The sequence below is a fragment of the Salminus brasiliensis genome, chromosome 21 (assembly GCF_030463535.1).
Source record: "Salminus brasiliensis chromosome 21, fSalBra1.hap2, whole genome shotgun sequence".
NCBI classification, from domain to species: domain Eukaryota; kingdom Metazoa; phylum Chordata; class Actinopteri; order Characiformes; family Bryconidae; genus Salminus; species Salminus brasiliensis.
This window is the reverse complement of record NC_132898.1, coordinates 523,299-533,930: the sequence shown is the minus strand read 5'-3', so window position 1 is coordinate 533,930 and position 10,632 is coordinate 523,299. Positions and strand designations below refer to the sequence as shown.

Sequence of the window (10,632 nt, the reverse complement as noted above, 5' to 3'; positions counted from 1 at the left end):
AAAAAAAAAAAAACAGTATCTCGGACAGCGGCGCTCGCGCCACTGCGCAGAACAACAACAGAAAAGCCGAGGGCTGGTTTTAAGATGGGGCGCTCGAGCCGGAGATGATGAGCGTGCAGGGAAACTGCCCGCGCGCCTCCGCCGGTGCTCGGGTGCACGGGCCGCTGCTGTGGTGAGCAGGAATGCTGCGCTCGGGCTGCTGCTGCTGCTGCTGCTGCTGCTGTTGTTGTGGTTCCGGACGCGGTGCAGGCGGTCAGCGGGGCAGCCCAGCATGTAAACGCGCGGCGAGGCGGGTGCGCGCTCCTCTGCACGGCTGTGAGATGCACCCACGCGGGATTTCTCACCATTTTCACGCGGGGTGGCGTCGTCCGTGCGTGCATCAACCTGGAGGAAGCACAGCTGCTGGGATGCTAAAGGATGACGCTGTGAGTCACGTCTGATCCAGGACCTGCCTTTAATGCGTTGGGCCTGGAGAACCGGAGAACCACCTGCACTTCAGTGGAACCGAGGTTCTAAAGGCTCTCCCTGCCCCTGTGAAGGTTCCGAAGGTTCTCCCTGCTCGAGGGGGTGCATTTGTATCCCCATAGCTTTGTGAGGAGCATCTTAGGAGAACATCTAAACATCTCCGCTGGACCTGGACTGGAGAACCAAAGCCCCTGTCTAGCACGTGCATTTTAGCACTTCAGTGGAACTGAGGTTCCGAAGGTTCTCCCTGCCCTTGTGGAGTGCTTCTGTGTCCCTGTAGCACTGTGTGGAGCACCCTAGGAGAACATCTCTGCTGCTTCTGCTGCACCATAACAAGACCAACTCAAGCACATCAGCAACAGCAGAGCATCCCAGCAACGCTCGAGCGCCCAGTTGCTGTTTACCCCCCCCCCCCCCCCCCCTCCCTTACCCCCTGACCCCCCACCTCTACGTCCATGCTCTCCTGAGTTCTGCTCCAGCATGTTCAAATACAGGATCCGCATGTTCCTCAACGAGCTGAAGGTGCTCGTGCTGATGCGCCCGGGCTCCGGCTCCGGCTCCGGCTCCAGCCCCGGCTCGAGACGCAGAGAGCCCGGCTCGGACTCGGGGGGTCTCGGGCCCTGTGGCTGGCCGCCGTTCGGCTGCTCCCCGCGTGATGATGAGGAGGAGTACTACGGAGCCGAGCCGCGGCCGCGCAGCCTGGCGCTCGAGCAGAGGAGGAAGCAGGCCGAGCTGGACGCCGTGTCGCTCGCGGGCAGCACGGAGAGCGGCTCGCGCTCGCCGCAGTGTCGGATCTGCTTCCAGGGAGTCGAGCAGGTAAGGTCCGCGCGCAGCGCAGGTGTGTGGAGCGTGGAGGTGCAGGTGAACGACCAGCGCGCGCCAGGGTGTAATGGCAACAAACAAACAAACAAACAAACAAACAAACAAACAAACAACTGCTCTGAGAACCTTTCAGAACTGCAGCGGAACCTCTTAGTACTCCCACTTAGAACTTAGTCTGCACACCTAGAACGGGACAGTCTGTCCTATGTAAACAGTCCTTCCCATTTGTTTGGGGGTTCTGTAATGGTGCTATAAAAGGTTCCACCATGGTTCTAAGTCAAAGAACGTTTCAGTGGTCCAGTATTGAACCTTTTGGCAGGAGGGTAGGGATGAGGTCTATCAAGGGTTCTAATGTCAAGAGAAAATAGTTCTACAAAGGGTTCCACCACTAAAAAACCTTTTTCCGGTACTATGTAGAACCCTTTTTAGTAAGAGTGTAGAACTGCAGTTTATCATCATAGCACATCTAGCAGCTGTGGTCTTAAGGTTCTCTACTTGGATTGAACGGTTCTACACTCCGCTTCATGTAAGTTCTCTTGTGAGGAAATAAAATGGTTCTACAATGCCACTATTGTTATTAGTCAAAGAACCTTTGGTACTATATAGAACCAAATTATTTTAATGGGGTTTATCAAGGGTTCTCTAGTAAAGGGAACCATGCCAAATTGTTCTTTGAGTTGTCATGGTTCTATATTGAACCATTTCCTCACTGAAGAACCCTTAAAAACCTTTTAACTTGGCCTAGAAACATTTAAGCATCCAAATGGTTCTCTGTGTGGTCATAGCTGTATATAAAGAACCCTGAAGTCAGGCAAAGAACCATTTAAGCCATTTGTATAGATGAACTTGCCTTGCGTCTCTAAAGAACCCTTGGAGAACCCTGCCATAGGAAAGCACAGAGCTCTGAAGGAGGGGACACAGTGTCCTGTGACAGTTCTCGCGTTCTCGTACAGTACCAGTGGTGCGGGACAGGGTTTCTCGTAGTAGGTAAAAGGAGAACCGGACAGTCCACATGGTCCAGGTGAAAGCAGAGCGTAACTGGATCTCGGACTCCTGCTGAATGTTGAATGAAGTCGAGGCCTGAGCTGGACTGAGCGCTGCTTAGCGTTCCACCGGTTCTCTGCATAATTAAACAGAATAGGGGGTTGGCTGGGTTTGGTTCTAGAGAAACTTCAGAAACCCAGTCAGAACCAGGAACTAGACGTCTGAAGGAACAGTTCTAAAAATCAAATGGACCTTTTCTTGGTGCTGCATAGAACCATTTTAAAAGGAGCCATATAGAACCATCTGCATATGGGTTTACACTAATTTCAACTTTATTACTACCTTATTAGAACCTTTGAAGAACCATTTAAGCATCCAGATGGTTCTATGGGTCGCTCTACATAAAAGCATTGCCTTTTCTAAAGAAACCTTCAGAACCTTCTAACCCTGCAAAGAACCATTTATGTATCCAAATGGTTCTTTACATTGTAATATAGAACGATTGTCTTTACTACAGAACCCCTGAAGAACCCAATGACCAGGCAAAGAACCATTTAAGCATCCGGGTGGTTCTTGACTGTATACAGAACCTGTGCATTTACTAAAGAACCTTTAAAGAACCCCATAACTAGGTATAGAACCATTTAAGCATCCACACCGTTGTCATTGTTCTCTATACAGATGAACAGTTGTGTCTATTAAAGAACCCTTGAAGAACCCCCCCCCCCCTTTTTAAACAGCGGATGCCCATATTATAATTGTGTGCTCAGCCAATCAGCTGCCTAGCGTGGGCTCTCGTCTCTCTTGTACACCTGAGTTCTGCAGGTGATGTATCTAGCACCCTGTGTAGCAGCAGCTGACGGAGCTCGGAGTGAGGCAGGCAGGCAGTGGTAACTGCCACCCCGCAGAGTTACCTGTACCCCCACACCTGTACACCTGTATAGCACAGACACACCCACACTTCCTCATCACGATAGAGACACAAACGGTTCTGTACAGAACCATGGCAACTCAAAGAACCATTTGAATGTTTAAAGGGTTCTTTAACTGGGTGAATAGTTCTTCAGGGGAAGCCTGTTCTTTAAATAACCTTTCTAATGGGGCACCATAGGTCTACTATTGTTACGACTCAGAGAACCGATATTATATACAGTAGAACCAGTTTTGCTTAGAGCTGTGGAGCAGTGGAGGAACTGTGTTCTCTGGAATGATGGTGGAGGAGCTCCATCCAGAACTTTTGGATGGGATGAGTTGGGTGAAGTTGGGGATGATGAGGTGGGGTGGTAATGCTCATGTGGCTGAATGCAATCAAATCCTCACAGCAGTTTGGAGCACTCCTCCAGAATCTAGTAGAAAGTCTTCTTCTCTGGACAGTAGAGACAGTTACTCCAACAGAAGCAGGATCAGCTCTTTAATCCCCTTGATTTCAGAAGAAACAATGAATGAGCAGGTGTCCCAATACTTTTGTCAATATAGTGTAGGCTGTGCGTGTGCAAACAAGAAAGTAAATAAACAAATAAACAGTGTGTAGACAGCTGCTTCTTCTCCAGCGCTTCTTCTGATATCGAGGGTATTAGTCGGAAGTGTGTCCCTCTTTACTGAACATTGTTGTGAGAAGGATTTGGTTGCATTCAGCCCATGAAGCCGAGATCATCAGTGAGGTCAGGTTCTAATGTTGGGTGATTAGTTCTGCCGCTCTTGGTACTGGATGGAGCTCCATCATTCCAGAGACCTCAGTTCCACTGGTGCACAGTTCAGTGCTGGGGGGCTTTCTGCCCCTCTAGCCCACGCTGGGCTTCGGGGACGATGCTGCTGGTTCTGTTGGTCAGAGAATTCCTTGAAGGTTTTGATGAATTTCTTTTTCGCGCCGAGTTTGGAGTCACGTTTGATGATTTCTGATAGCGGAGCCTGACTGTCTTCCCTTCCCTCTTCAGTAGACGTTCTACTTCTGCAGGAACTCTGCGTGACCCATTTCCACCCAGAACACCATCCATAATGTAGCAGCCTACTACACGAGACTCCACCGCAGAGTCGGGCGATATTCACTCAGACTAAACACTCTCGCTCGCCGGCGTCCGGCCCACTCTACAGGCTCGGCACAGTAAACCTCCTTTCTAAAACCATGAACTTCTGACAGTATTCATTTAGAAAAAGCAGAACATACTGTTATTGATATGTAAATACTGTAATTAACATATGCGTAATTAATTGGACTAATGAGATGACTCCTGCATGTCTACAATATATTAAAATAGTGTACTGTCCTGAAAAATGTGGTTCCTTAAGGGTTCTGTAGGAAAGGCAGTGGTTCTGTAACTGTAACAAGTAGATTGTTCTTTAAAGAACATGGGTTCCAGTATTCCAGTATTGTTGAGTTAAGGAACTCGTTTTTAGGATAAAAGCAAGAAGGCGGCAGCTACGGCCTTTAATACCAAGCGTGTGAAGCGTTTAGCAGCCCGCTTTAGAAACCTGTCCGACATTCAGCAGCTCATCGGCTCGTGGGCTGCGTCCCAAACTGCACTACCACTGACTGTAGTGCACCATCACTAGCAGTGCTTTAATGAACACTATATGTCCAAAAGTTTGTGGACACCTTGCTGATTGGAGTACTGCCAATAGAATAGGACTCTGGAGCAGATCAACATCATGACCCTATTGGCTCCATGCTGCCTAATGCCAGGTAAGCTCTAAGAGAAAATGTTTTCCCAGTTTGTCAAAATATTGTTAAAGAACTTCATATTTTTTGAGTTTGAAGCGAGGAGAGACTGCTCAACGTTTACAGACCACCTTTAAACCAGTTAAGCTCTTATTTGTCAGTTAGGTAATGAGGCAGTGGTGTCTCAGTGGTTTGAGTGCTGGGTTATTGATCACAGGGTTGTGGGTTCAATACCTGGTGCACTAAAGCGGTCACTGCTGTTATCATATATTATTATTATGAATTATTTATAAGAATACTATAGTAGAACATTAGTTCACACTACGCAAGAAGGGAGGCAGGGCTTGGTAATACTTCCTATGAATCCTGTAGACATTCCTAACATGACATATGGCATACATAATGCTTCATAATGAATAACAGGCCATTAAAAGACTGGTGGTCACGCACCTCTGTAAATCCTCCATCGGAGCGTTCCTGAGCGTCCTTCCTGGACTTATTGATCTCCTTCCTGGCTCAGCGTCTCCACACAGCCGTCTCTCTGGGGCTAAATCACAGGCCAAAGAGGAATACATCAAAGAGGCTCTCAGTCAGGCTTTCATACGGCCATCGGAGCCTCCAGCCTCAGCAGGGCTCTATTTCCACTAAAGAAAGATGGAATGCAGTGATACACCAATCAAACAGCTCTACACCTGCACTTTAGTGTCCACTGGGGTCTTGTTTTGATGCTGATAAGAAAGCTTCTCATCTTAGTCCATACACTATATGGACAAAAGTATTGGGACACCTGCTTGTTCATTGTTTCCTCTGAAATCAAGGGTATTAAAGAGTTGATCCTGCTTCTGTTGGAGTAACTGTCTCTACTGTCCAGAGAAGAAGACTTTCTACTAGATTTTGGAGGAGGAGCATTGCTGTGAGGATTTGACTGCATTCAGTGACAAGAGTGTAGGTGAGGTCAGAATGTTGGATGACTCAAAAGTACTGGATGGAGCTCCTCCACCATCACTCCAGAGAACACAGCTCTTCCACTGCTCCACAGCTCCTCAATGCTGGGGGGCTTTATACCCCTCTAGCCCACGCCTGGCATTAGGCAGCATGGAGCCAATAGGGTCATGATGTTGATCTGCTCCAGAGAGTCCTATTCTATTGGCAGTACTTCTTCTCTACAGGGACTAGACAAGCTGTGTGTGCATTTGCACATCTGTGTCAGCAGTTGGTGATATATTTGGTCATATAGTGTATATAACTCCAAGTGTGCTTGATTTTATAATTTTGTTAGTAGCAGTGAATGTGACTATGGTGGGGCTGGAAGGGTGTCCACATACTTTTGGCTCTATAGTGTACCTCATTGTCTTTTGTCTCAGTGTTCAGCGCTGACTGCTAATGTTCAGACAGCAGACCCTGGTTTGCAGAGATTAAGTGTCTCCACAGGTCATGGCTTCGTCCTCCTGCTGCTGCCATTTACTCCGACAAACTCAAATTAGCTGCTTCGTCAGAGAACATCAAATATTCATGCTAATAGGCGGCGTGAGCCCCGGTGCGAGGGAGCCCTGTGCAGCACGGCTGCGTGTGCTTGAATGGGAATTTTCTCGTTTGTTGACCGCAGGTTTTTGTAGACTGCAGTTCTGAAAGATCACGTTTAGCTTAGCTTAGCTTCTTCTATCAGATGACTTAGTTTTTATAAACATGAAACTCTTCTCAGAACTCTGGTAGAACCGTGTCTCAGGCATCAGGCAGCGTCTTCATCACCATTAGGTGAAGAACTTTCTGTGAGGAGCTTTTATTAGAGCTTCAGACGTCTGCTTCCCTTCACCTCCACTGTAGAACCACAGCTCTGACTGGGGGAGCTTATCTAGAACCTCCACTGTAGAACAGCTCTGACGGGGGGGGGGTATCTAGAACCTCCACGGTAGAACTCCAGCTCTGATGGGGGGGTATCTAGAACCTCCACTGTAGAACAGCTCTGACTGGGGGATCTTATCTAGAACCTCCACGGTAGAACTCCAGCTCTGACCGGGGGGGGGGGGATTATCTAGAACCTCCACTGTAGAACAGCTCTGACTGGGGGAGCTTATCTAGAACCTCCATTGTAGAACAGCTCTGATGGGGGGAGCTTATCTAGAACCTCCACTGTAGAACTCCAGCTCTGACTGGGGGAGCTTATCTAGAACCGAGAATTGTGGGAGAATTTGGTGTTCCCTTTTTATTAATTATATATTTGCCTTTTAGTTTTTCTGTACATTTGACCTCATATCAACAATATTTATGTACTGAGATCCTGTAAAGAGAGAGAGAGAGAGAGAGACAGACAGACAGACAGACAGACAGACAGAGAGAGAGAGAGAGAGAGAGAGAGAGAGAGATATTGAGAGAGAGATAAGGAGAGAGAGAGGGAGAAATCAAGGGAGAGAGAGATAAGGAGAGAGAGAGAGATATTGAGAGAGAGATAAGGAGAGAGAGAGGGAGAAATCAAGGGAGAGAGAGATAAGGAGAGAGAGAGAGAGAGACACAGGGAGAGAGAGGGGGACTGTGTAAAGGGCAGGAGAGCTGCGCAGTGCCGCGTTGGCAAACAGTAGGAGTGTGACTCACCCTCCTGCCTCCCCTCTCCCTCTCCCCCTCTAACCGTTCTCCATTCATTCTGCACTCCCTCTCCTCCTGAACGTCTCCACCATCAGCCCAGCGTCACTCACGCGTCCTCCTGTTCAGCAGCTGCAAACAGCTGAACGTGTGGCGGATCTGAGGGGCCGGTGCGACAGACCGGAGAACAGGGCGATAATAAAGAGGCTGAGAAAAGTGAGAGAGTGAAGACAGCTGAAAATACGAGGCAGGGAGTGTAGAGCACTGGACTGTTTATATCTGACCTGCCATTCAAAATCTAGCCTAAATATCTAATACCAGTATGATGGGGATCTTTACCTTATTTATTTACTTCTGGAAGGTAATTGAATCTATTGGATGTGGAGACGGTTTCTGATTTAGAAGCCCAACACTGCGAGGAATAATGCCAGGACAAGATCATCCTAAATCTACTGTAAATTACTAGACTTTAAGTCTGAGACTGATCTAATAACATTGTGAGATTATTTAACCTTTTTCTAGTTGTTTCAGCTTGTTTACAGTAGAACAGCTGTAAGAGTTTTAGAGTGTTATTTTATTAAAAATAATCTTATCTGCTAAAAGTGTGTATTTATACACACGTAAAAATGTCTAGAACGTAGTGACATGATCAAATAATCTCGAAGAGAGATATTAGATATTTAGATTAGATGCAGCTTCTCTCACTGAATGACCCCTCTGTAACCGTCCGCTCTCTCTGCAGGGGGAGCTCTTGAGTCCGTGTCGGTGCGCCGGCTCTGTGCGCTGCACCCACCAGCCCTGCCTCATCCGCTGGATCAGTGAACGAGGCTCCTGGAGCTGCGAGCTCTGCTACTTCAAATACCAGGTTCTGGCAATTAGCACCAAGAACCCTCTGCAGGTAAGTGGGGGGGGCTGTTCATTCAGCCTACAGCAGCTTAGCCCCACCCATTCAGCCTACAGCAGCTTAGCCCCACCCATTCAGCCTACAGCAGCTTAGCCCCACCCATTCCTGCTGAAGTTATAAGAGTGTTTCAGCTGTAATTGCTTTTTGAATGATGAAACACATCAAATATAATTAAAAAAAAAAAAAAAAAGTTTAAGCAGGAAGTGACATCATTACATAAAGCATTATAACTGCAAAAAGTCAGTTTGATGGAAACGGGCTGTAAGTGCATAAACAGCTGGAGGAGACTGTCTGAACACCTGTTCTAATGCGCAGTGGCAGACCATCTCACTGACGGTGATCGAGAAGGTCCAGATCGCGGCCATCATCCTGGGCTCGCTCTTCCTCATCGCCAGTATCTCCTGGCTGGTGTGGTCGTCTCTAAGCCCCTCGGCCAAATGGCAGCGCCAGGACCTCCTCTTCCAGATATGCTACGGCATGTACGGCTTCATGGACATAGTTTGCATAGGTAAGTCTGTGACGTTTTTACAGCAGTTTTAGGTGGTCGAGAGGGTCCTCGAACACCAGAGGTGTGTAGCTAATGCTGTGGACACAGATCCATGTGATTTCAGTGGATTTCTGCTCTTATATCAGGGTGGAAGCCCTATTTACACGTGACCTCAGTAACAGCCAATCGAAATCTACATGTTAATGAGCTCATACATATATAATTCACTGTTAATAATAATAATAATAATAATAATAATTACTCCCTGGTCTCTTTCCTCTTCCCAGGCCTTATAATCCACGAGGGTTCGTCAGTGTATCGAATATTCAAGCGCTGGCAGGCCGTGAACCAGCAGTGGAAGGTCCTGAACTATGAGAAGGCCAAAGATCTAGGAGATCCTCTCAGCTCCAGCAGCAAAGCGGGAGGGGTCAGAGGGTCGAGGAACTTGCCCCACACCTTGGGCCTGAGCGGCCGGGCGGGTCGCGCTGGGCAGCGGATTAGGACTATACTGAACCACCACTGTGGGTACACGTTACTGCATATTCTCAGCCAACTGCGGCCTAGCGACCACCGCCTCGGGACCGCCACCAACCGCGAGGTCGTCATGAGGGTCACCACGGTATGAGGCGCCCAGCTGCGAGAACTCATTAGCAATGGGGGCTTCGGACATGCCACTACTCCAATTCCCCCAGCCTCATATAAAACAAAAAGACAGGGGTCGGGCTCGGGCTCGGTCCTGGTCTGCCTGGTCAGATTGTAAACTGACTTTCGCTCTTTTTAAGCACCAGACTTTAAAAAAACTATGAAAAAAAGAGGAAACCGAGAAAAGGAATGTGACCACACCTGAAAATGCTGGAGCGTATTTCTTCCCATACCCTGAAATACATGAAGCATTGCCATATTCTCTGCTCTTCTGTTTTCTGTGGGGCAAAACCGTGTTAGCAATGATTTTATATCTGCAAATTTAAAGAGAGAAACAGAATTTTATATCTCTGTCTCGCACCGGCCAGCTTTGCTGGTCTTAATGTCCCCTGTGCGCAGCATCTAGGACGAGACAGAAATAAAACACTGGAGTTCAGTTGAGGGATTTGACTGAGACAAGTCAGATTCCAACAGAGTAACTGATCAAAAATAACTTCATTTACTGCAATAAAAACTAAACAAACATGCACATTATTATAATGAACTGAACTGGATGTAAATGTTATTGTTTTGGGTTTTTTCATGCTGTTGATTCATACTGTTGAGGTTTGAAAGCAAATGATCAAATATTAAAGGGTTAAAAGAATCCTAATGTCAGGAGACTTGTATTTTTCAGCACTGCATGGATACAGTCAGTCTGAACATGGTCCATACACGTGAAACAGAGGGAGTGTACACACTACAACTTCCCCCATAGGCGGTATTAACTGTACCAGCCTGAGGGGGGCGCTGTAACAGTCAGTAAACATTCTGGTAAATCCCCTAATAATCCCCAAATAATAATTCATATTATAATATAAAATAATTCAGACCAGTTCTATACTGTTTGAAGCAGACCAGCTTTCCCAGCTTTTTCCAGGTATATAAAGATTTACAAGGCCCACCTGGAGCTCCACTACAGACGTCAGTCAACAGTCAGCGTGAATATTGAATTACAGTAAGTTAAAATGACCAGTGCATGTTATTACACTGCTTGTTTATAAGCACATTGCTTTGTCTTTAGTGAGATGATGCTACACAGGACATCAGTTAAGG

The 10,632-nt window shown here is 47.2% G+C and overlaps 2 protein-coding genes across 2 annotated transcripts in view; both read left to right on the top strand.

Annotated features, from left to right (window-relative positions):
• The window catches only part of rpl29 (ribosomal protein L29), a 210,900-nt gene that overhangs the window by 52,488 nt on the left and 147,780 nt on the right, over positions 1-10,632 (top strand). The window lies entirely within an intron of this gene.
• Positions 14-10,183, top strand: LOC140543277 (E3 ubiquitin-protein ligase MARCHF9-like). The gene is made up of 4 exons (XM_072666338.1): positions 14-1,281; positions 8,247-8,402; positions 8,724-8,916; positions 9,183-10,183. The coding sequence occupies exons 1-4, from the start codon at positions 946-948 to the stop codon at positions 9,518-9,520; spliced, it is 1,023 nt and encodes a 340-aa protein (XP_072522439.1). The 5' UTR covers positions 14-945; the 3' UTR covers positions 9,521-10,183.